General features: G+C 47.2%; 1 protein-coding gene across 2 annotated transcripts in view; it reads right to left on the minus strand.

Annotated features, from left to right (window-relative positions):
- Positions 1–9404: 9404 nt before the first annotated feature.
- The window catches only part of SLC2A4RG (SLC2A4 regulator), a 63111-nt gene continuing 45403 nt past the window's right edge, over positions 9405–27112 (minus strand). For both annotated transcript variants that reach the window (XM_075350491.1, XM_075350492.1), the window contains 2 exons: positions 14791–14873; positions 9405–14587 (listed from right to left, as the gene is read on the minus strand). In XM_075350491.1, the coding sequence (XP_075206606.1) occupies positions 14476–14587; positions 14791–14873 (195 nt within the window). In that variant the 3' untranslated portion in view covers positions 9405–14475. The remainder of the gene's footprint in view (positions 14588–14790; positions 14874–27112) is intronic.

Consider the following 27112-nt stretch of genomic DNA (forward strand, 5'->3'; position numbering starts at 1 on the left):
TAAAAGCTTCTACTTCCCTCAAGTGCTGGCGCAGTTCCACCGGTGTCAGGGCTCATGTGAAGGTTTGTCATGTGAGCTCTGTGTCCAGCCACCATCGGCTTCTCTCTCCCCGCCTTCTACCACAGGAGCAATCAACAGGAAGTCAGCGGCAGCCACGGTAGTCACTTCCTGTTGATTAATTAAAAAAGTTAGGGATATTTGGCTTTCGGGTGAAATTTCAGGATGACCCTAAAATGCCCTTTTTAGACCTTTTCAGGTGAATTTAATGTGACCTTCTTCTCTAATCTTCTGACTTCTCATGTCCAACTGTTTAGTACTTTTTGATGTTTCTCTAGCAACGAGCTTAATGAAAAAAATTAAGAACAGTTGTTTGATCCATGAATCGCCCAATACATTTCTGGGTTTAAGTAGAATTTATATTTAAACAGTCCTCATCATGCTGTTCACATTTTGACATCATGAGTCCAAAACGACTCCTAGAAGTTGATCAGCAGTACCGCACCATTGTGAGGCTTCAAGCAGGATGTTGTTTTCAGTTAGAAGTGGCCACTGAGCTTAGTGTCAGAGTGTCATCGGCATATTGCTACAAAGAAACTGAAAGAGTCATAGAAAGGGATAGAAGTAGACATACTTTGGTCACATCTCACACTGATGACCGCTTCATTGTAAACAATGCCCTTCGGAACTGGATGATGAATGCCACACAACTCCAGGCACATTTAAGGGAGGTGAGAGGCACCCAAGTCTAAGCAAAAGTAGAGGAACTCCAAGGGTACCCGACCATACAACCAGGCACAAGTGTTATCATCTTGCTGGAGGAGGGACCAGTGCTCTTCACTGATGAAGGTTGATTCACACTGAACAGAAATCATGGCCACCAACTATGCTGAAGATGTCAATGTCAGTGGTAATTATCACAATGTGACTGCAAGATAGCAACGGACAAGGGGGCTTCTAAACTATTCCTCAGGATAGGGGACCCTAGGCTATTCCTAACCTCCAGAATACTCCTAATGGTGAAGACGCCAGAGTCCAATGCCTTACTAGTCTCCTGTCCAGAACTAAAATTGGGGCAGGATGGTAACACAGATAAAGACAGACAGGGAAAAACAAAACTCAGACACATTGCAAACTCCCAGGAACAAATAGTAAGAGACTAAGGGGAAAAGCAAGAGAAGTAAGGCATCAACAAAAGGGCAATAAGGGTTAAAACCATAACCCTAACCACCCACTGTTTAGCTTTTGTTTCAATAAATTGTTTGTGATGAGGAAATTGCCATTCCATACTTGTACTTAAATGTCCTACTTTAAGGATAAGATATCACCGTAGCATGAACTTTTTACATTTTCCATAGATTTCACCCAAAAGCCAAATATCCCTAGCTTTTTGTGAGTGGTGTAGCACAGTAATTCTGAAATTTGTGGGGAGTTTTTGTGACACATTGTACTCTTAGTGGTAAATGCATTTTATGAAATCTGACATTTAGAGAAACTAGCAATTTTCAAAAAAGTCATACCACACAATAGTTAACACTTCCCACTGGTCTTTAATATGACAGCATAATTTTCAAATGCCCTTTTAAGATGTTAGAAAAGTTAAAATGTATTAAATTTAATTGGCTAAAAATGTATAATCAGGGGAGGGGGAAGGGGGTTACGGGCCTAGTTTAAAGGGTTGTCCACTATTTTTACATTGATGGCCTATCCTTTGGATAGGTCTTCAACGTCTGATTGGCAGGGATCCAGCCCCCCCCCCCCCCCCCATCGATCAGCTGTTCTCAGTCCTGGCGGTGGCAACAGGCAGCTGGAAATACTCAGCTCCATCTTCTGATAGTGGCCGTCGCAGAGGACTGCACATCCGCCTCCTATTTAATCAATAGGAGGCGGATGTGCAGTACTTGGCCACGGCCACTATCAGAAGACGGAGCAGCACTGGAGCTGAGCATTCCCAGCTATCTGCTGCCGCCGGGACCGATCAGACTTTGAACTAGATCTAGAACCCCGACCGATCAGACTTTAATGATATATCCTAAGGATAGTCAATGAATGTAAAATTAGTGGACAACCCCTTCAAAGGGAACCAGTCACCAGTTTTAGGGCCTATAATCTGCGGCCCCCACCACTGGGCTCTTCTACCCAGCGCCCTGGGCTGTTGTATATAACATAAAAAACACTTTATAATACTCACCTAGGAGGTCGCTCCGGTGCACAAGTCAGATGGGTGGCGCCGTTCTCCGGGACCAGCACCTCCTTTTTCGGCCATCTTGGTCTTCCTTCTTCTGAAGCCGGAGTGCATAACACGTCCTACGTCATACACACTCGCCGGCACTGAGGTCCTGCGCAGGCGGCGCACTTTGATCTGCCCTGCTCATTTTGTGGGGAGAGCTGAACATTTTTTGGGAAAAATTTTGGGGGTACATACATTATTTTTTTTTCAGACTATTTGGATACAGAATGAAGAAAATAACAGCAATTTCTGAATCATTTTCTCTTTACACTGTTCCTTAGGCAGTATAAGTGATTTGGCGTAATTTTTTGGGTCAGTACAACATACAAAAATCACTTTAATAGTTTGATGAAAAAATATTTTTTCTACATTTTTTGAAGTGATAAATTTAACTGTTTTAGGCGGGCTTTGCACGTCGCGACATCGCAAGCCGATGCTGCGATGTCGCACGCGATAGTCCCCGCCCCCGTCGCAGGTACGATATCTTGTGATAGCTGGCGTAGCGAAAATTATCGCTACGCCAGCTTCACATGCACTCACCTGCCCTGCGACCGTCGCTCTGGCCGGCGACCCGCCTCCTTCCTAAGGGGCGGGTCGTGCAGCGTCATAGCGACGTCACACGGCAGGCGGCCAATAGCGGCGGCGATGAGCAGGATGTAAACATCCCGCCCACCTCCTTCCTTCCGCATAGCCGCCAGCGGCAGGTAAGCTGATATTCCTCGCTCCTGCGGCGTTATACACAGCGATGTGTGCAGCCGCAAAAGCGAGGAACTACATCGTACCTGTCGCTGCAGCATAATTATGAAAAAGTCGGAGCCTGCAACGATGATACGATAACGACGCTTTTGCGCTCGTTAATTGTATCATCTAGCATTTACAAACTACAATCTCGAAAGTGACGCCGGAAGCGCGTCAGTTCGATTTGACCCCACCGACATCGCATGTGCGATGTTGCAACGTACAAAGCCGCCCTTACAGTTTGGGTAATTTTGGATCTCGCAATACCAGTTGTGTATTTTTTTTTTATTATATACTTAATCTTTTTCACTTTAGTTGCTGATCTCATGCACTGTAATGCATGAGACCTGATTGTTTTAGGCCACATTCAGTTTTTGGTTGCGATTTTACATCACTATTTGTAAGCCAAAACCAAGAGTGGGCACAGTGTTTCTATTCTACTTTTCTTCGGATTGTTCTACTCCTGGTTTTGGCTACAAATATTGAGGTAAAAAACTCAAAATACTCAACGTGTGCTCATGGCCTTACACTGACTCAGCCTATTAGGGTACTTTCACACCTCCGGTTTTTCTTCTGCGGCACAATCCGGCACTTTGCAGGAAAATCGCAACCGGTTTTTTTTGCTGCCGGTTGCGATTTTCCTGCATAGACTTTAATTAGTGCCGCATTGTGCCGCATGGCCTTGCGTTCCATCCGGTTTTTGCCGCATGCGGCGGCCGGATGGAACGTTGCCTGGCACGTTTTTTCGTGCGGCAAAAAAAAACCGCATCGCGCCGCATTCGGCCGATGCGGCGCATCTCTCAATGCATGCCTATGGCGGCCGGATGCGGCGCGATGCGGCAAATACCGCATCCGGCCGCCGCATGCGGTTTTTGCCACTGCGCATGCTCAGTAGCATGCCGCAAGCGGCAAAAACTGGGCGGGCCGCATGGGAAAAACTTATGCAAAGGATGCGGTGTTTTCACCGCATTCCGTTGCATAGCTTGCACAGCCGGATTGAGCCGCAGGGCTCAAGCCGGATGTGTGAAAGTAGCCTTAGACTCTGCCGTGAGCAGAATCTAACAGGCCACTGTAGCCTGAGGCCATGGCAGTTATCAGGACCTATAATTGCATGGTGTCGATGGGGTTAAAGACTGAAGCCTTTCCCTCCTGTTTACCATCTAGGGGCCTTGACCAATTGTGACTGCCGCAGGGTGTTGGCTATAATAAACAGCTACATTTTCACCTGTCATTGGGGTGCCATAAAACGAAACATAAAAAGGAGTGGCTAAGGAATATGGCCCCTCAGTGACCAGTGTAATAAGGTACATCAGTGGTCTTTAAAGGGTTTTTCCAGTGGAAGCTAAGTAAACTTAATCATGGTATAAGACGTCCTGCACCTTTCTAATATACTTTGCTTTAATCCTCATCCATTTTCAATATCTTTGCATTCTGTTAATCAGTGAAAACATTGTTTTAGCCATAGGATATAAATCTTATCCAATTGATAGGATGAAATTTATTACACTGTATAAGAGATCACTCTTGTTCTGAGTCCTAAGATGTCAAAGTGGAATATCATGAGAACGGCGTTTCAACCGTTGACTAGAAACAAAAATGTTTCCATTCACTGACAAGCTAAACCATAAAATAGAAAGTGCTTTATCCTTTCATTATGCAAGGGTTAATTATTAATATTTATTTTATTTATTTTTTTTTAATACTAACGTGGCCTCACTAAGTTTGGCTAATATCAATTCAGTGGATATTCTGTATCACTTCAGTCCCTATACGGTGTTTATGATCGGTTGAGACTCGGGCATAAATTCTGTGTTTGGTCCCCGAGATCGGCTGTCCAGGACTGGACCAGAATGAGGTGAGAACGTGTGAAATTAAAAAAAAAAAAAAAATAGAAAAAAAAAAATATAAGTTTGGAAACTATATCGCCTGTATCTGGCATCTTGGATCATTTTAATAAGTTTCACTTTCGGCAAATGAGCCTAAACATCAGAGCAGAGGAGATTCACCTCTGAGGGTGGGTACAGAGGGTCTGGTTTCCTTCCTTGTGGCGGTCTTGTCCCTGCACTCCTGTAAAGTGAAGAAGAGTAGAGGTTATTATTTTCATTCATACCTGAACACATTGGGACCCGGGATCTATCGGTGACTCCTCCGATCTAGTTTCCTTCCTGCAGCACCGATCTCACATCATTAATACATTCTGATAAGTGAAATGGATCTCGTCGTCAGGCCACAGCAGCCAGAGTGTAGCTATGTATGTTTTAGTCAAACACTGCGGCATTTTGGAGAAAACACACCTTGAAAAGCCAGATATTGTGTGCCACATATGACTACTCTGACGGCTTCTTTGTGCCCAGATCCCTTTGATTGACAGGGAGGAATCGGTCATCAAAAGGAGCATAAAGACGCCAGCCGAGGACTGGATACAGACTACTCATCCAAGGCGCATCGTTTCCGGCCAGCTTTTCAAAGTAAGTTCTCTCTAAAGACATTGCGGCATTTGCGTAAAACATTCATGGCTACAATGGTGCAGCCGGGCTCTGCTTAATGCATATATCTGATGACTGGTTCCCTTTTACTTGTATGCTGATATATTCTGCTAAAATATGAACAGGACAAATTGCAACCTGTGCACTCAAATTATTTTTTTCTTTTCCTCATATAGTTTATCAAACTATATTCATAATTCTGCTTTCCGATGAACAGCTGTAACCCTATCAAATTCTGGTTGCTTGTAGCCACCACTAGGGGGAGCTCTCAGCTTAGATTCAGACAGCCAGTACATGTAGAGTAAGCTCCCCCTAGTGGTGGCTACTGGCATTTGAATTTTATCATGGAGCACTTATAGACCCCAAATCAGAATGAAATATATATCAACACTTCAAAATAAAAGTCATACGAAACACAAAGTGATGTATTAGATACTACAAGTTGCAAGATGATAAAAGGTATTGATCTCACCAGTAGCCTCTGAGGAGTGAGGCTAAAGGTCCAGTCACACTAAGCAACTTACCAGCGATCCCAACAACGATAGGGATCGCTGGTAAGTTGCTAGGAGGTTGCTGGTGAGCTGTCACACTGCGACGCTCCAGCGATCCCACCAGCAACCTGACCTGGCAGGGATCGCTGGAGCGTGGCTACACGAGTTGCTGGTGAGCTCACCAGCAACCAGTGACCAGCCCCCAGTCTCCTAGTTACAGCACACATCAGGTTAATTAACCCGATGTGTGCTGCAGCTAAATGTGCACAGAGCAGGGAGCAGCGCACACTGAGCGCTGGCTCCTTGCTCTCCTAGTTACAGCACACATCGGGTTAATTGCCTGATGTGTGCTGCAGCTAAATGTGCACAGAGCAGGAGCCGGCTCTGACAGTGAGAGCGGAGGAGGCTGGTATCAAAGGTAAATATCGGGTAACCAAGGACAGGGCTTCTTGGTTACCCGATGTTTACATTAGTTACCAGCCTCAGCAGAAGCTGGCTCCCTGCTCACTGCACATTAGTTGTTGCTGTCTCGCTGTCACACACAGCGATCTGTGCTTCACAGCGGGACAGCAACAACTAAAAAATGGCCCAGGACATTCAGCAACAACCAACGACCTCACAGCAGGGGCCAGGTTGTTGCTGGATGTCACACACAGCAACATCGCTAGCAACGTCACAAAAGTTGTTCGTTACCAGCGATGTTGCTAGCGATGTTGCTTAGTGTGACGGGGCCTTTACCAGAGTATCTTGGTATGTACACAGGGTGGGTACGCTCGATCATCATACAATTGTATACTTTTATCAGCAGTGAATGCTGTTATAAGCATGAGCTAAAGTTTGCTTTGGTTTCACAAAGACAGGGACAGCTGAATAAAAGCAGAAAACTCCAGGACTTTAATAAAGGATTGGACATGTTGGATTTCATCTACCCCGTCCTTTTGTTCTCAGGAAGATAATCCAACGGAGGTGTTTAGCCGCAGCTATCATATCTTAGGGTTCACACCACCTTATAACTCAGACAAGTACCATTTATTGCATAGCACTTGCTCCAATGTATTCTATGGGGCAACAATGATCAGAATGCTGCAAATGTAAGACAGCGTGCAACCATTCAAGTCTATGGGTGCGTGGTACTCAATGGACTGCAGTCAGATGACATCCGATTGCAGTCCAACACTCATAATGGAGAAATTTTGTTCTCGGTCTCCCGACAGTGTGCTCTGATTCTCTCCTCCAGAGTATACGCTTAGTGTGATCCAATTTTCTAGATCAGAGCTTCATCGGTGTCATTAGCATAGTCGGCCTGATTTGCTCGCATGAGAGACTCTATAGCCATCTGACCACAGCCTAAAGGGGGCTTTACACGCAGCAACATCGCTCGTGAAAGCACCTGCCCCCGTCGTTTGTGCGTCACGGGCAAATCGCTGCCTGTGGCGCACAATATCGCTAGTACCCATCACACCAACTTACCTTCCTAACGACGTCGCTGTGGGAGGCAAACAGCCTCTTTTCTAAGGGGGCAGTTCGTGCGGTGTCACAACTACGTCACATGGCAGGCGTCCAATAGAAGCGGAGGGGTAGAGAGCAGCCACATGAAAGTCACACCCACCTCGTTGCCGGAGGACACGGGTACGGTGTTGTTTGTCGTTTCTGGGCTGTCACACAGCCATGTGTGCTGCCTCCGGAACGACGAACAACCTGCGTCCAGCACCAGCAACGACATTTGGGAAATGAACGATGTGTCAACAATCAAACGGTAAGGTGAGTATTTTTGATAGTTAGCGGTCGCTTGTACGTGTCACAAGCAACGGCGTCGCTAATGAGGCCGGATGTGCGTCAAGAATTCCGTGACCCCAACAACATCTCGTTAGTAATGTCGTTGTGTGTAAAGCGGCCTTTAGTCTGAATTCACAGACTCGTATTATATGGTACATGCTCAGTGAAATACTCAGCCCGACTGTGGCTCTACTGATCTGAAGTGTTGCATAGACGTACGTATACAAAGCGGTTAGTATGGGGCAGTACACCCACGATCTTTCCCAAAAATGGACGCTATAATTCAGATGTGAGACTTCAGCCTAAGGCTGGTTTCATACGTCCTTGAAATATTGACCATGCCTGACTGCTAGTCTCCTTATCTTATTCACTGGTGATTGCAAAAAACAACCAATCAGAGCACAGTCAATGTTTCACCAACCCAAGTTATGAACTCGCCCTAAGGTTAGTATCACAGGTGCTTATTCTTCCCATCAAATGTGCTGGATTCTGTGGCAGAACCATTTCTCCCTTCAAAATAACGGATAAGATGCTGCATCTGATTTATAAGGCTCCCATCAACATCTGCGCTAATTCATTCAGTTGCTGTTTTAGGAGCAGAACAATAAAACAAAATGTTGAGTCCATTACAAGACGGACCAATAATAACGTCTGTCGGCGGTACTCTCCGAACATCCACTTTTAGCCCAGCGAGGACCCTTATTTCTTTAAGGTAATTTTTTCCCCCCCAATATACAGTATGTGAGGGAATCTGCAACAGATATTAGGCCGAGTTCACATGTCCAGAAATCATCCATTAGATCAGATCCTGCAGCAATCAGTTGGCAAAAAAGTGCTGCAAACACAACTTTGTCAGTTTTGAAAAATATATTTTTGCAGGATCCGTTTTTTTTTTTTACATGGAAAATGGATCCATTAACGGATCGCTATTTTATCTTCCATTTAAAACTGATCCAGTGAGCAAAAAACCCAAAACGGATCCTTTACAAATGGAACAAAAACGGATGACTAAATAGCAATTTGTTAACGGATCTGTTTTCCATAGGCTCCAGTGTTAAAAAAAGTGGATCCTGCAAAAATAAATGTTTTTAAAATGGACAAAAAAAAAAAATAGACGCCGCACGGAGATACAGTCAGTGAAATATCACTGATGTGTGAGCAGACCCATTCATTATAATGGGTCTGCATATGTCAGTGATTCTGGTACGTACGTATATATATATATATATATATATATATATATATATATATATATATATATATATATATATATTTATTTTTTTTAAAAAAAAAGCACAAACGTACCAGAATCGCTGACGTATGAAACAGGTTAGGCTGTGGGCCTACGATCAGTATTTGCAGCATTTTGGATACAGTGTGTATTCGCTGTGTTGTACAGTACAAGCACAATGGATGGGGTTTCTAGAAAGCCCGTGCCCACTGTGCTTGTTTTACAGCATGTCAATTATTTGCTGTGGAGTCGCAAGCGTTCACCGCAGGGAGAACAGATGAGAGAGACCGCAAGTGCTCGACCCCGGATCATGGCCACGAGCAGCTGCGGTCTCCTGCGAAAGAGACTTGCAGCCCCAAGGTGGGTCCTGATTGTGGGCACATACCCTTACAGGAGATTTTCCGAAACCCCCACCCACACATCTGTATCTAGAAGAAAACACTGTAAACCAGAGAATACAAAAAGAAAAAAAATCTTTATTATTTTTTTTTACCAAGATAACTGACAAAAAGGTTTAGCTCTGTGCTTGGCACATTAGTCTCCATGAGGTGGCGCTGTGTGTATACTGTCAGACAGTCACAGCTGCACATATGGAAGAAACAATTACACAGCCTGCACCTTTTCCCTACATTTCACAAGTAAGGACCCCCTTCCCTAGGACGTACATCTCTACTGCTGCAGGCGCAGACACTACATCCTCCTCATCCTGTGCACAAGTAGCGTGGTGCCCCTCCTGCAGGCTACAATATACCATCCCTAGTGCATATACCTGCCCGTCTCCTCCTCTATCTATGGCATGTTTTTTTTTTATCCAGGCCAAACTTAGTGCAAGAATTTTTTTTTTTTTTTTATAAAATAAAGCTTATATCATTACTTTTTGCTTCATGTAACTTTGGAATGTGCCTCAGACGCTGCATGGTGCTATACCCCCCCCAAATCTGTGAAATATCCGCTACAGTGCCAAGCGGCTCTAGCACAATGGCCGACATCAAACATGGCATGATACATCTCATATGAATCGCTCATCCAACACTGCCCCCATCAGTCTGGTTTTGGCATCGTGACCACGGAAGAAGAAAGGGTGGAACAACAGAACCCACTGCCATGCAATCCACGAGTTCTAGACATAATAGATGCAGAATCTTAAGATGGTCATACACATTAGATTATGGGCTGCAGATATCTTTGCACATTCATGCTGTACTTGACACAGTTACGTATAGCTTATATGGGATGAAAAAAAAAATGATTGTGCAACTCCGGCAGATCCTATAAGGTGAATGGCTGGCTAGATTGTATATGACGGGAGGATCTTTGCTGCGAAATTCCATCTCTCTATACACAACATTGTCAATATCGCCATCTACTGCTAAGAAATTAAATTGCAGGATTTCCCCACGTGAAGAGTGTATGTCAGAGTCTGTGAATCTAATGCAATCAGAACAGAAAAGTTACCCAGGAGGCCATTAAAGACCCCATACCACTAATACCAATCTTCATACACAGCCTCACTCATTTCTTCTGTGTCCAATATCTAGTTTCCTGCAATGGGGTTAAATTTAAAAAGTCAAAAGCACAGGGTATAAAATACAGACACATGCCAAACTTTGCCCCACACCACTCCATCCCCAGACTGTGCAAAGGTAATGGCGGAGACTCAATGTTCCCTTCCCCTCCAAAAACAAAATATTTGGGCTAATCACATGGTCGAGTGCAAAGTGATTGAAGCATTGTGTGGCTGCAGACCCCGGGCCTTCCCTTGGGTTGTTGTGTAACACTGCCCCCACATGGCTGAGTGGGGTATTGCACCGTCCAGATCACTACATCTAACCATGATCTGCATACATTACTGTGCTTGTGCCCTGAGCCCAATTGTACAAGTGCAAACATCTTCCTCAGATTAACCCTACTGTAAACCGTAAGAAGATTAAAAATCGTTCCCTCCCTATAATGTAGATTCCTGGAATCAAGTCTGCTGACGCCCCAAGATGTCCCTCAGACGGGGGACATATACAGGGACCACGACCAATGCACCATCACTTCTGGGGGGGGGGGGGAGCATCTTGTGGTGCATCTGTAAAAAATCCCCAGAATGGTTTCCTATTGCAAAACAGAAGTGGCACAAAACATAAGACGCCCCCTGATCCGTCCATAACTCAATAGATAGGGATTGCAAGATAACTGTTACTATGGAGGCAAACCAGTATAGTCGATGGTCTGTTCCCATAGCAACATAATGCTTCTGTTATGATTATTAACAAGTGCGACCGAAAAGTGAAGGTTCTACACATACCGACCAATCAGATCGCTGCTCTTGGATAACGGCCCGACCACTGGTCAGCATGAGCACCGCTATAGCAAGCACTTGCATGCGGTGGATTAAAGTGCAACAATCATTGTGTCCTCCAAATAGGGTCACAATTTTGTGAGGATGAATATATTTCTTCAGAGAGGTCGGAGCTCCTTTTTGGTACAGAGACTAAATCTTCCGCTTCCCATAACAGCCATATAGTGCGGTCAAGGCCAAAAGGTTCGATATTGACACAAATGTTGTTTTTCACAAAGTTTGACTTCTGCCCTTTGTCCTGACAGCTGGATATCAATGCCTGGGCAAAACCCTGACTGATGACCCATTCTTGCCTAATCAGTGCTTGGAGTTTAGCACAATTTCTGTGTTTTTGTTTGTCCACCCGCTTTTTGAGGATTGACCACAGGTTATCAATGAACTCTACCGTCCAGTACTGTCCCGCAAAGTTATTTTCTCTGATGAAGCCCCCCTTCAGCCTGTCTGGGACTCCTGAAGAATGATTGTCTGGAGAAGAAAATGTGAGGGCTACCATGAGTCCTGTGTCTGCCAACAGTAAAGCCTCCTGAGACCATTCATGTGTGGGGGCTTTTTCTCCATGAAGGGGACTTACATTTTTGTCTAAGAACACGGCCCTGACTAAAGAATGGGATCTAAAGATCCTCCGAGAACAACTTCTCCCAACCATCTAGGATTAATTTGGTGATGGACGATGCGTTTCCCAGCATGATGGAGACCATGTTATGGGGCAAAAGTGATCACTAAGTGTTTCGGTGAACAAAACATTGATATTTGGGGTCCATGGAAACTCCCCAGATTTCAATCCCACTAAAAACTTGGTGATTCCTCAAAAATCAGATGGACAAACAAAAAACACAGGAAGGCAGGTTTACACTACTGTATTTTTGGTGAGACTGTGATCCAAAAAAACATCAGATTGTACTAGGACCAATGTTCTTCTATGGGGTCATGCGTCATGCACAAGTCTGAGCCTGTCCAAGGAAGAAAAATCGCAGCATGTCAGATTTGCCTCCATAAATCGGATCTCATCCAAGTCAGCGAGTCCATAGAAAAGCAATCCAATGGCATTCGGATGACAGAATGAAGATAGAAAAAAAATTCTCCATTTTTTTTCCAAATCAGATCCCACTGATCAGAGTGAGACCAACATAATTAATCCAATTTTCTCAGATGAGAAGAAAAAACAGTTGTCTGACCCTAATGAAATTGGGACAAACTCCAAGCACTGAATTGGTAAGAATGTGCTGTCATCAGTCAGCATCTGGCCCCGAAGCCGATACCCAGCCGCAAGGGCAAAGGGCAGAGGCCTTGAAAAATAAGGGACAACACTGGAAATACTGAGTCTGCGCATAAACTTGATCTATTTGTTAGTAAAGGAATTAAAACTTCTGAAATGCTGATAAATGTACTTCAATAACCCTAGAAACATCTGACTGAATGATCTAGAAACACTGAAGTAGCAAACTGGGAAAAACAAAAGTTGTTTCCATCTCAAAACTTTAGGCCACGACTGTACGTGATAACATTTTGGTTCCTTGGAGTCACCACTAGAGGGAGCTCACAATACTAATTTGCCAGCTCATGAGTACCCCCTAGTGGCATCTGATTAATATAATCACAGAATTGTGGCCCTAGGGAAAGCATTGATTTCACCACTTCTTCTATGCAGCATTTACCCCTCTGAAGTCAATGCTATAAAGAGAGAGATACCCTCATGTGCTCGTTACGGATGTGCTTACTTCTAAAAGGATCCTGGTCCCTTGTGCTGGGGATTCCTGGAGAAAGCCAGGTGCATTTCTGCCCTGGCACAATAGTTCTCATCACTTGCAGTTCCTGAGATGGTACAGGAGGGGGCAGTGAAATGTATGACACTATTATATTGCACTGGTCATGGAGGGGAAGGGGGGGTGGGGGGTGTTCTGTACTAGGTTACACTACATTACACTCCTCCTGTAAGGTAGGAGAGAAATATTACAGCCGCCTTTCCTTCTATGTGCATTATAGGGAAACATTGAAAATATTAAATTAAATTAATAAAATATATTTGTCCGTACATACGAATAACCTTCTTAGGCCACGTATGCAGTCAATGGCTACACTGGAGGACTCCAGCGTTTAGCGTGGGGAACAAGATAGCTGCCATCTTTCTTATTCTCCTCAAGGTTGTGTGGGATTGTAAAGTAGGATCTGCTTTTATGTCAGAAACAGCACCCCACTCGTCTACAGGTTGTGTCAAGTATTGCATCTCATCTGCTTTTACACAAATGGAGAGCAACTGCAATACCCATCTCAACCTATCTGGAACAGAGTGGCACAGTTTCTGGTATAAAAGCAGATCCTTCTTTCTGAGTTGTGCTGGACAGATTAATATTATATTTTACATATATTTAAATTATTATCGGGGGCAGATGAGGAAAGAGATAAATGAGAGATTGTCTTGAAAATTTGGGGGATTGTGAGGGGTTAAAGCGCTTTCATTAAAAGACAGCATGGCAGCCATTGTGCAGGAATAGATCACCAGGAAACCTGTCTATAGGGATGTTTAAGGTATCACATTTTAGGACATGATGATCATAAAAGTGTAATAATTGGAGGGTCTAGCCAAGTACCCCCTTTAAATTCACTCGATTCCTGGTGAGCCAAACCCTAGTATATCTCCCCTACCTGCAGATGAAAGAGCCATAAGCCGTTAATGATTGAATATGCTTGTATGGTCCCCTCCATGTCCACAGAGCCTCCAAAAAAGTGCAAAGCATAGTGCAGCAAAAATTTAAGACCACCCTACAAAAATGGTGAAAAAAGAAAAATCGTTAAAAACACTCCCCCCACCTCCCCGCTCCGAGCCCTGCCCCGAACAACCTGACTCCTCATCTCATAATATCAAAAATAAATCTCGTCTTCTCTCGCTCGCTGAACAGTCCACCAAAAGGAATCTCAGAAACCCGGCAGCGCATTACCCGAGAAGAACCTCCTCATGGCCATCTAGGCGGGGTCCAGCCCAAAAGGGGGCAGCTCCGGACCATACAAAAGAAATGCAGTCCATGTATAAAAATATTGGGTGTATAACAACAGTCCTGAATCATCGGGAGCTTTCACAAAAGGCTGGGAATAAAACAGTTTTTAGAGGGGAGGAAAAAAAAAAATCATCAAAAGCTCAGTTGCGCCCCCTAGGGGCAGTTGAGGTTTAGCGGCTGCAGCCCTCAGTCTATGAATCTCTGACAGGCCTTCTTCCAGCGGCAGGCAGTGCACCACATGTCTTTCCGTTCCATCCCGTACACCTTTCGGCATTTCTTGGCTTCCCCGCGGGGCTTCCTGAGGAAGAAGGAAGAATACGTGGCCTGGATAAGAGGTGGACCTCTGTTAAGCCTTTAAGATACTTGCCAGACACTTAAAGCGGGATTTTGATTCAGCAGCAATCACATAACTGGTCACATCACACCACTAATTAGCCCCTGTCACAGGCACACTAAACTGGACATAACAGAGACACAGATGGAGGCGATGGTGCTGCTCACCGAGTCCCGGGCACTTGCTTTATATTCGGAGGGGCGGTCAGGACCTGCGGCCTTTTCTCACTGATATTCAATGTGGGAGGAACCTATAGCGAAAGGCAAAAGCAGTGTAAATATACGCCCTGGGAGAACAGATACGTCCTTTCTACAGCTGGTGTGAATCTAGTGGCAGGACTTGGTCCAGTGGCCACATCAGTAGCCCATTATCGGCTGGCTATACTGTGATTCGCCTCTTTACCTGTCCCAGCTCCTCTAGACCTGGTGAGACGTCGTGGACACAGGAGGTCATGCTGGGCCAGATAATCTAAAGACGAGCTGCAGATGCCGGAGGTAGAAGCCTCTCAGGGTACACATCTGATGGCCACAGATCCCCGACATGGCCGCTCAAGCGGGACCTGAGAATTGATTCACACTATCTCTGGCCTCTTTTCATCATACTGCTGTAAATCTGGTGTCAGGAGATCACAGCTCGCTGATTTACACTATAAGTGTCGGTCTGCCTCGGTGTTCATACAGACTTCTACACATGCAGAGTTAAACATCCTTAAGTGAGGTGGGTCACTACTTCGCTTTAACCTCATAACGACGGCCGTACGACTTAAAGCGGCGGAAAAACAGGGTACTTATTCTGTTCCGCCGCTTTAAAGCGGCGGCCCGAAAAAACCCTGTAGCGCCCCCCAGCGACCGAAAATCTCGGGGGTTTCAGCTACCAGGGGTAGCTGAGACCCCCAGATTATGAATCGGGGTGTTTTTTCTGGACCCCGTTAATGCGATCGCCGGTATACACCGTATACCGGCGACAACATTAAAAAAAAAAAGAAATGGCCGGTAAAATTGATTTATTTCTCATCTGACGTGATCAAACATGTCAGATGAGAAATAAATATGAGCCCTTAGTGCCCCCAAAGCCCCCGGTACCGGAGAAATCTATCCAACACCCCCCCCCCTCCGGAAAATCCAAGATGGCGCCGACGCGCGCTGAAAACTCCCGCCGCCGCCGGCTCTGCATTCATTTCCCTCCGATCTGAAATGATCAAACATTTCAGATCGGAGGGAAATGTCCTCTCCCTGACCCCTCCTCCGGTACACCGGAGATCTCTGGTCCCCGGAGCCCCCTCCGGTCTCCAGAGCCGCCTCCGGAGCGTGGAAAATGGCGGCCGCATTCATCCTGCTCTTTCTGCCGCATGTGACACGTCACATGCGGCAGAAAGTTGTCCCCAGGTCCCGCCGTCACCCCCCCAGCCCCCGGTGTTACGTTACCTGGCTGCTGGTGCTCCGGCACAGCGATCACGCCGCCTCCTTCTTGAAAGCTGGCAGCGCATGCGCAGACAGCGGCTGTCAGCTGGATCCCTGGAAGCAGGGACGCTGACGTCGCTACTGCACAGGCTGCTCCACTGTGGACCGGGGGAGGGTGAGTGCGGTAATCTGCAGCCACACTCCTCACATGGAGAGACTGCTGTTCTAGAAAATGGGGGGTACGTTCTGTGAGCGTGCCCCTCATATTCTAGAATGAGGTTACTGCAGGTCACTCTGCCCTAGGTTGGACCGGGGCAGTGTGAGTGCAGTATTCTCAGATTACTGCACCCACACTGCTCATGGAGAGCTTGCTCTTCCAGAAAATGGGGGATACGTTCCCTGAACGTGCCCCCCATATTCTAGAAGATCCAGAGTCGGCGTGGGACCTCCAAAATGGATTACAGCGACCGAAATTTATTTATTTTCAATAAATTGGTAAAAGAGGAATGTTTCGGGGAGTTTTTTTTTTCAAATAAATTTTTTTTTTGTCTTTATTTTTTTCTATTACTTGACTGGGTTAGTAATGTCGGGTATCTGTTTAGATGCCGTGACATCACTAACCCCAGGGCTTGATGCCAGGTGACATTACAGCTGGTATCAACCCCATTTATTACCCCGTTAGTCACCGCACCAGGGCGCGGGATGAGTTGGGGCGAAGCGCCAGGATTGGCGCATCTAATGGATGCGCCACTTCTGGGGCGGCTGCGGCCTGCTATTTTTAGGCTGGGAAGAGTCCAATAACCAGGGCTCTTCCCACCCTGAGAATACCAGACCCCAGCTGTCCGCTTCACCTTGGCTGGTGATCTAATTTGGGGGGATCCCACGTTTTTTGTTTTTTTTTTTAAAAAAAAAACGCCTGGGGAGCCCTCCAAATTGATCACCAGCCAAGGTGAAGCTGTCAGCTGTGGTTTGCAGGCTACAGCTGTCTGCTTTACCCTAGCTGGCTATCAAAAATAGGGGGGACCCCACGTCGTTTATTTTAATTATTATTTTTTTGGGGGGCTAAATACAAGGCTAGGCACCCTTTAGTGCCACATGAAAGGCACTAAAGGGCGCCAGCTTAGAATATGCAGGGGGTGGGACGTTATATTTGTTTGACATCTATCCATTCATCCATTGTAGCATTTTAGGCTGTGTGCCCACAATCGGGGTTTGCAGCCTTTTGGGCGCAGAGTGTGTCCATAGTGTTTTCCCTGCGTCCATAGCGCTGCGTTGTACAGTAGAAGCACAGTGGAAGGATTTTTAGAAATCCCGTGCCCACTGTGCTTCTCTTCTCCGCAGCATACACTGACCTGTGGCGCAGCTTCCCGAGCCTCAGCATGTCAATTTATGCTGCGGAGATGAGTGTTCTCTGCAGGTAGCATAGAGCTCCACAGCGGCCTGAACCCAAATCGTGGGCATGGGCAGCTGCGTTCTCCCGTGGACAACACTCACATCTCTGCAGGAGGCTGACACTGTGTACTAGACGCCGTGTCGCTGGATCATGGCCACATAGCCTAAAAGTGAGACATTTGTTGCTACAGCAACATTTTTGTGAAGTACCTGTGGATTCAAAATGCTTACTATACTCCTGAATAAAATCCAGTTTCCAAAATGGAGTCACTTGTGGGGGGTTTCGAATGTATAGGTACCCAAGGGGCCCTGCAAATGTGACATGGTGCCCGCAATTTATCTCAACTTTTCCAGAATTCAAATGGTGCTCCTTCCATTCCAAGCCCTCCCATTTATCCAAACAGAGGTTTTTGGCCACATGTGGGGTATCCCTGTGCTCATAAGACATTGGATAACAACCTGTGGGGTCCACGTTTTGTTGTTGTCTCTTGAAAAAGTGAGAAATTTGATGCGGAAGCAACATTTTTGTGAACAAAATGAAAATTTTCAATATGGCAACCTAAGCTTATCAAATTCTGTGAAGTATTCGTGGATTCAAACTGCTCACTATACACCTAGATAAAAGCCTTGAGGTGTCTTGTTTCCAGAATGGAGTCACTTGTGGGGGACCGCCACTGTTTAGGCACCTCAGGGGCTCTCCAAATGCAACCTGGCATCCGCTATTGATTCCAGCCAATTTTGCAGTCAAATGGCACTCCTTCCCTTCCGAGCCCTGCTGTGCACCCAAACAGTTGATTTCCACCACACATAAGGTATCGCCAAACTCAGGAGAAATTGCACAATAAATGTTATGCTGAATTTTTTCCTTTTACTCTTGTAAAAAAAAAGCTACCTGGTTGAAATAACAATTTTGTGGTAAATTTTTTTTTTTTTTTTTTCATGGCTCAACGTTATAAAATTCTGTGAAGCACCTGGGGGTTCAGGGTACTCACCAAACATCTAGATAAATTCCTTGAGGGGCCTAGTTTCCAAAATGGGGTCACTTGTGCGGGGTTTCTGCTGTTTAGGTACCTTAGGGGTCCTGCAAATGTGACATGGTGCCCGCAATCTTTTTCAGCCAAATTTCCTTTCCAAAATTCAAATATTGCTCCTTTCGTTCCAAGCCCTCCCATTTGTCCAAACAAAGGTTTCAGACCACATGTGAGGTATCACCGCGCTCATAAAAAAGTGGTTAACAAACCTTGAGGTCAAATTTTTGGAATTACCTCTTGAAAAAGTGAGAAAATTGATGCTAAAGCAACATTTTTGAGAAAATTATTAAAATTTTCAATATGACAACGTAACGTTAACAAAATCTGTGAAGTACCTGTGGATCTAAAATGCTCACTATACCCCTAGATAGAAGCCTTGAGGGGTCTAGTTTCCAAAATGGTGTCACTTGTGAGGGATTTCTTCTGTTTAGGTACCTTAGCGGACCTGTAAATGCAACATGGTGCCCGCAATCTATTTCAGCCAAATTTGCTTTCCAAAATTCAAATATTGCTCCTTCTGTTCCGAGCCCTCGCATTTGTCCAAACAGAGGTTTCTGACCATATGTGGGGTATCGGTGCACTCATAAGAAAGTGGGGAACAAGTTTTGGGGTCCATTTTGTTGTGTTATTTCTTCTAAAAGTGAATAAATGTGGGTTAGAGAAAAATTTTTAGGTAAAATTTAATTTTTGCTTTTTTTCATTCCACATTGTTTTTGTTCATGTGAAGCACCTGAAGGGTTAATAAACTTCTTGAATGTGGTTTTGAGTACTTTGGGGGGGTGCAGTTTTTATAATGGTTTCACTTTTAGGTATTTTCTGTCATCTAGGCCTCTCAAAGTCACTTCAAATGTGATGTGGTCCCTAAAAAAATGGTTTTGTAAATTTTGATGTAAAAATGAGAAATCGCTGATAAACTTTGAACCCCTCTAACTTCCTAACAAAAAAAAAAATTTGTTTCCAAAATTGTGCTGATGTAAAGTAGACATGTGGGAAATGTTATTTATTAACTATTTTGTGTCACAGAAATCTCTGGTTTAACGGTATAAAAATTCAAAAGTTGAAAATTGCTAAATTTTCAAAATTTTTGCCAATATTCAATTTTTTTCATAAATAAACGCAAAAAATATTGTCCTAAATTTGGTACTAACATGAAGTCCAATATGTGACGAAAAAACAATCTCAGAATCACCGGGATCCGTTGAAGCGTTCTAGAGTTATAACCTCATGAAGTGACACTGGTCAGAATTGCAAAGAAGGGAATTTTGTTTACTTACCGTAAATTCCTTTTCTTCTAGCTCCAATTGGGAGACCCAGACAATTGGGTGTATAGCTTCTGCCTCCGGAGGCCACACAAAGTATTACACTTAAAAGTGTAAAGCCCCTCCCCTTCTGCCTATACACCCCCCGTGTATCACGGGTTCCTCAGTTTTAGTGCAAAAGCAAGAAGGAGGAAAGCAAATAAATTGGTTTAAAGTAACTTCAATCCGAAGAAATTTCGGAGAACTGAAACCATTCAACATGAACAACATGTGTACACGAAAAAACAACAGCCCGAAGGGAACAGGGCGGGTGCTGGGTCTCCCAATTGGAGCTAGAAGAAAAGGAATTTACGGTAAGTAAACAAAATTCCCTTCTTCTTTGTCGCTCCATTGGGAGACCCAGACAATTGGGACGTCCAAAAGCTGTCCCTGGGTGGGTAAAATAATACCTCGTAATAGAGCCGTAAAACGGCCCGTTCCTACAGGTGGGCAACCGCCGCCTGAAGGACTCGTCTACCTAGGCTGGCATCCGCTGAAGCATAGGTATGCACCTGATAGTGTTTGGTGAAAGTGTGCAGGCTCGACCAGGTAGCCGCCTGGCACACCTGCTGAGCCGTAGCCTGGTGCCGTAAAGCCCAGGACGCACCCACGGCTCTGGTAGAATGGGCCTTTAGCCCTGAGGGAACCGGAAGTCCAGAAGAACGGTAGGCTTCGAGTATTGGTTCCTTGATCCACCGAGCCAGGGTGGATTTGGAAGCCTGTGACCCCTTACGCTGACCAGCGACAAGGACAAAGAGTGCCTCCGAGCGGCGCAGGGGCGCCGTACGGGAAATGTAGATTCTGAGCGCTCTCACCAGATCTAACAAATGCAAATCCCTTTCACATTGATGAACTGGATGAGGACAAAAAGAAGGCAAGGAGATATCCTGATTGAGATGAAAGGTGGATACCACCTTAGGAAGGAATTCCGGAACCGGGCGCAGCACCACCTTGTCCTGGTGAAACACCAGGAAAGGAGCCTTGCATGACAACGCTGCTAGCTCAGACACTCTCCGAAGTGATGTGACTGCTACTAGGAAGACCACCTTCTGCGAAAGGCGAGAAAGAGAAATATCCTTCAAAGGCTCAAAAGGTGCCTTCTGAAGGGCCATCAGAACCCTGTTCAGATCCCAGGGTTCTAACGGCCGCCTGTAAGGAGGGACAATGTGACAAACCCCCTGCAGGAACGTGCGTACCTGAGAAAGCCTGGCAAGACGCTTCTGAAAGAACACAGAGAGCGCTGAGACTTGTCCCTTAAGGGAGCTGAGCGACAAACCTTTTTCCAATCCTGATTGAAGAAAGGAAAGAAAAGTGGGCAATGCAAATGGCCAGGGAGAAAATCCCTGATCAGAGCACCAAGATAGGAATATCTTCCACGTCCTGTGGTAGATCTTGGCAGACGTTGGTTTCCTGGCCTGTCTCATAGTGGCAATGACCTCTTGAGATAACCCTGAAGACGCTAGGATCCAGGACTCAATGGCCACACAGTCAGGTTGAGGGCCGCAGAATTCAGATGGAAAAATGGCCCTTGAGACAGCAAGTCTGGACGGTCTGGTAGTGCCCACGGTTGGCCCACCGTGAGATGCCACAGATCCGGGTACCACGACCTCCTCGGCCAGTCTGGAGCGACGAGAATGGCGCGGCGGCAGTCTGACCTGATCTTGCGTAACACTCTGGGCAACAGTGCCAGAGGTGGAAACACATAAGGGAGTTGAAACTGCGACCAATCCTGAACTAAGGCGTCTGCCGCCAGAGCTCTGTGATCGTGAGATCGTGCCATGAATGCCGTGACCTTGTTGTTGTGCCGGGACGCCATTAGGTCGACGTCCGGCATCCCCCAGCGGCAACAGATCTCCTGAAACACGTCCAGGTGAAGGGACCATTCCCCTGCGTCCATGCCCTGGCGACTGAGAAAGTCTGCTTCCCAGTTTTCTACGCCCGGGATGTGAACTGCGGATATGGTGGAGGCCGTGGCTTCCACCCACATCAAAATCCGCCGGACTTCCTGGAAGGCTTGCCGACTGCGTGTTCCGCCTTGGTGGTTGATGTAAGCCACCGCTGTGGAGTTGTCCGACTGAATTCGGATCTGCTTGCCTTCCAGCCACTGCTGGAACGCTTTTAGGGCAAGATACACTGCCCTGATCTCCAGAACATTGATCTGAAGGGAGGACTCCTGCTGAGTCCATGTACCCTGAGCCCTGTGGTGGAGAAAGACTGCTCCCCACCCTGACAGACTCGCGTCCGTCGTGACCACCGCCCAGGATGGGGGTAGGAAGGATTTCCCCTTCGACAATGAAGTGGGAAGAAGCCACCACCGAAGGGAAGCTTTGGCTGCCTGAGAGAGGGAGACTTTCCTGTCGAGGGACGTCGACTTCCTGTCCCATTTGCGTAGGATGTCCCATTGAAGAGGACGCAGGTGAAACTGCGCGAAAGGAACTGCCTCCATTGCTGCCACCATCTTCCCTAGGAAGTGCATGAGGCGCCTCAAGGGGTGTGACTGACCTTGAAGGAGAGATTGCAACCCTGTCTGCAGTGACCGCTGTTTGTTCAGCGGGAGCATTACCATCGCTGAGAGGGTATGAAACTCCATGCCAAGATATGTCAGCGATTGGGCCAGTGTCAGATTTGACTTTGGAAAATTGATGATCCACCCGAAACTCTGGAGAGTCTCCAGAGTAGCGTTGAGGCTGTGTTGGCATGCCTCTTGAGAGGGTGCCTTGACCAGCAGATCGTCCAAGTAAGGGATCACCGAGTGACCCTGAGAGTGGAGGACCGCAACTACTGTAGCCATGACCTTGGTGAAAACCCGTGGGGCTGTCGCCAGGCCGAACGGCAGTGCCGCGAACTGAAGGTGTTCATCTCCTATGGCGAAGCGCAGGAAGCGCTGATGCTCTGGAGCAATCGGTACGTGGAGATAAGCATCTTTGATATCGATCGATGCAAGGAAGTCTCCTTGGGACATTGAGGCGATGACGGAGCGGAGGGATTCCATCCGGAACCGCCTGGTCTTTACGTGTTTGTTGAGCAGTTTTAGGTCCAGGACAGGACGGAAAGACCCGTCCTTCTTTGGAACCACAAACAGGTTGGAGTAAAAACCGTGACCCTGTTGCTGAAGAGGAACCGGGACCACCACTCCTTCCGCCTTCAGAGTGCCCACCGCCTGCAGAAGAGCATCGGCTCGCTCGGGAGGCGGAGATGTTCTGAAGAATCGAGTCGGAGGACGAGAGCTGAACTCTATCTTGTAACCGTGAGACAGAATGTCTCTCACCCAACGGTCTTTCACCTGTGGCAGCCAGGTGTCGCAAAAGCGGGAGAGCCTGCCACCGACCGAGGATACGGTGTGAGGAGGCCGAAAGTCATGAGGAAGCCGCCTTGGTAGCGGCACCTCCGGCGGTCTTTTTAGGACGTGACTTAGACCGCCATGAATCGGAGTTCCTCTGATCCTTCTGAGGCCTTTTGGACGAGGAGAATTGGGACCTGCCCGCGCCCCGAAAGGACCGAAACCTCGACTGTCCCCTCCTCTGTTGGGGTATGTTTGGTTTGGCCTGGGGTAAGGATGTATCCTTTCCCTTGGATTGTTTGATGATTTCATCCAATCGCTCACCAAACAAACGGTCGCCAGAAAATGGCAAACTGGTTAAGCACTTTTTGGAAGCCGAATCTGCCTTCCATTCCCGTAGCCACAAGGCCCTGCGTATTGCCACCGAATCGTCGGCTGCAACCGCCGTACGGCTCGCAGAGTCCAGGACAGCATTAATAGCGTAGGACGCAAATGCCGACGTCTGAGAGGTTATGGACGCCACTTGCGGCGCAGACGTACGTGTGATTGCGTCAATTTGCGCTTGACCCGCTGAGATAGCTTGGAGTGCCCATACGGCTGCGAATGCTGGAGCAAAAGACGCGCCGATAGCTTCATAGATGGATTTCAACCAGAGCTCCATCTGTCTGTCAGTGGCATCCTTGAGTGAAGCCCCATCTTCCACTGCAACTATGGATCTAGCCGCCAGTCTGGAGATTGGAGGGTCCACCTTGGGACACTGAGTCCAGCCCTTGACCACGTCAGGGGGGAAGGGATAACGTGTATCCTTAAGGCGCTTGGAAAAACGCTTATCTGGACAAGCTCGGTGTTTCTGGACTGCCTCTCTGAAGTCAGAGTGGTCCAGAAACATACTCGTTGTACGCTTGGGAAACCTGAAACGGAATTTCTCCTGCTGAGAAGCTGACTCCTCCACTGGAGGAGCTGAGGGAGAAATATCCAACATTTGATTGATGGACGCGATAAGATCATTCACTATGGCGTCCCCATCAGGAGTATCAAGGTTGAGAGCGGCCTCAGGATCAGAATCCTGATCAGCTACCTCCGCTTCATCATACAGAGAGTCCTCCCGCTGAGACCCTGAACAATGTGATGATGTCGAGGGAATTTCCCAGCGAGCTCGCTTAGGCGGTCTGGGGCTGCGGTCCGTGTCAGAGACCTCACCCTGGGATCTATGAGACACCCCGGGAGGACATTGTTGCTCCAACTGAGGGGGACCAGGGTGCATTGATTCCACAGTGCCCATGGTCTGAGATACCGGTCTGGACTGCAAGGCTTCTAATATCTTAGCCATAGTCTCAGAAAGTCTATCAGTAAAAACTGCAAACTCCGTCCCCGTCACCTGGACAGTGTTAGCAGGTGGTTCCCCCTGGGCCACCCTTAGCAGAGGCTCCGGCTGAGTAAGTGCCACAGGGGCCGAGCATTGCACACAATGAGGGTCAGTTGAACCTGCCGGTAGTATAGCCGTACATGCGGCGCAGGTAGCATAGTAAGCCTGTGCTTTGGCACCCTTGCTTTTTGTGGACGACATGCTGTTGTCTCCTCTGAGCAATCCAGGAGGGTATATAGCCAAAAATCAACCGTGCACCATACAGTGTAAAGTATAGCCTATAAGCATATAATCTATATGTACACTTCTGCACTAGTGGGGCCAGCACCTCAGGTGCTGCTTACCGCCCGCTCAAAGCGGTTGTGTGATCACCAGAATCCCTGCCTGGGTCTCCCAGAGCTTGTCTCCCCTCTCCAGCGTCAGAAGAGCTGACAGGAATGGCTGCCGGCGTCCTGAGGAGAGGAGGGGGCCGTGGGCGTGCCCTAGAAAGTGCGGGAATCTGGTGCCCCACTGTGCACAGTGAGGGGGGTGGAGTATGCAAAGCACGTTCCAGCCCTCAGCGCTGACGTCCTGTACAGCGTCTCGCCCTTCCCCTGACTGGCAGGCCTGGGGGCGGGAAAAGAGTGAGACTAGGTCGCAAAAGCCGGGGACTAAAGTTATAAGAGCGGCCGGCGTATAAGCGCGGTCGGCGCGGTAGTCCCCGGCGTACTAACACTCCCAGGCGCGCTGCAGTGTGAAATGGCAGCGCGCGGTCAGCGCGGTAGTCCCCAGTAAACTAACACACCCAGCCACGCTGCAGTGTGTGATGGCACAAGCGCGGTCAGCGCTGCGGTCCCCGGCACACTAACACACCCAGCAATGCTGGAGTGTTTCTGCGCGCGGTCCCCACGGGGACACAGAGTACCTCAAAGTAGCAGGGCCTTGTCCCTGACGATACTCGGCTCCTTGTCCAGCAGAGTCCCCAGGGTCTGTGGATGGAGCACGGTCTCAGTGCCTGGAGACCGATTAGGATCCCACTTCACCCAGAGCCCTAAAGGGATGGGGAAGGAAAACAGCATGTGGGCTCCAGCCTCCATACCCGCAATGGATACCTCAACCTTAACAACACCGCCGACAAGAGTGGGGTGAGAAGGGAGCATGCTGGGGGCCCTGTTATGGGCCCTCTTTTCTTCCATCCGACATAGTCAGCAGCTGCTGCTGACTAAGCTGTGGAGCTATGCGTGGATGTCTGCCTCCTTCGCACAAAGAATGAAAACTGAGGAACCCGTGATACACGGGGGGTGTATAGGCAGAAGGGGAGGGGCTTTACACTTTTAAGTGTAATACTTTGTGTGGCCTCCGGAGGCAGAAGCTATACACCCAATTGTCTGGGTCTCCCAATGGAGCGACAAAGAAATTTGGTCTGGTCATTAAGGTGAAAATTAGCTCCGTCACTAAAGGGTTAATGGCCACATCGATATAACATTCAGAAACAAGGCTTCTCTCAAATACCTTGTGTAGTACATTCAGCCTCGGAGCGGCTCTACTGCGGTCTGTTCATCCCCATCGCGTGACCCCCAGGCTCTGCGACCCTCTGAGATCCAGTGAGGTCACGTCAACTTCTAGTTGACCTGACATCACAGAGCCCAGCTACAGTCTTCCTGAGTGAGTGGGCGGAGTTTCACCGTTCGTCACAGTCCAGCATCACTCCTGCTTGCGGTGCTCTGCAGCAAAGAACAGAGTGCATAACATGCTGAGCTGTGACCAGCGGTGAAACGCTGCCCACAGCCCAGTCACTCAGGAAGAATGAGGCCGGCCTCGGTGATGTCACATCAACTTCCAGTTGACCGGACATCACCGAATCTCAGAGGTCACAGAGCCCAGGGGTCACGTGATAGGGATGAACAGACCGCAATAGCAACTCCCCCCCACCCAAAGAAGGAACTCCGAAACGCCAGTGTCAGGGAAGGCGTCACAACTTTGAGCTTGGTGTCTGGTGCCACTACCACAATCTGGTAATTACATCTTCTTTTGAGCATGTATTAATTGCACCTAGACGGCATTATTATTATTTGATCACTGCTGCATGGTCAGGTGTTTATCTGTCCTCCCTGTTTCCCAGCAATTCTACAGTGCTACTTATTATGGCAACACATACATCTGACAAGTGACACCAGAATACATGGCTAAGTAACCCTTTTATAGGTTTTCCTTGTCACCCAGCAATTTTGCACTACTACCTATTATAATACTACTACCTATTATTATGGCAGCCCATACGTCTGACAAGTAACACTATAACACATGGTTAATTAACCCTTTTATGTGCTCTACTTGTCTCCTAGCAATTTTGCAGTAATACCTATTATGGCAGCACAAATATTTGACAAGTAACACATATATTGTTTATTAACCCTTTATTGCACATGTTTAGAGTTGAGCGGATTCCGGTGGATCAGTGGCGGGTTGACAAGGAAGTCCGAGATCCGATCCGGAATCCGGCCCAATATATGTCAATCAGGAGCAAAAAAAAAAGCCAAATCCGGATCGGACCCGGATCTACCGATGAAATCGCGCGGATCTGGATTTTTCCAGTCCGGGGCCGCTCAACACTACACATGTTACATCCCCCCCCCTCCCCCTTCTATGGTGGTATAATGAATCATTGTTGATCTTCTATTGTGTAATACAAAATACCTAGCATTATGAAGCACTTTATTGTACACTCTTGACCATCACACTT

Source organism: Anomaloglossus baeobatrachus, chromosome 5, assembly GCF_048569485.1.
Source record: "Anomaloglossus baeobatrachus isolate aAnoBae1 chromosome 5, aAnoBae1.hap1, whole genome shotgun sequence".
Taxonomy (NCBI): Eukaryota; Metazoa; Chordata; class Amphibia; order Anura; family Aromobatidae; genus Anomaloglossus; species Anomaloglossus baeobatrachus.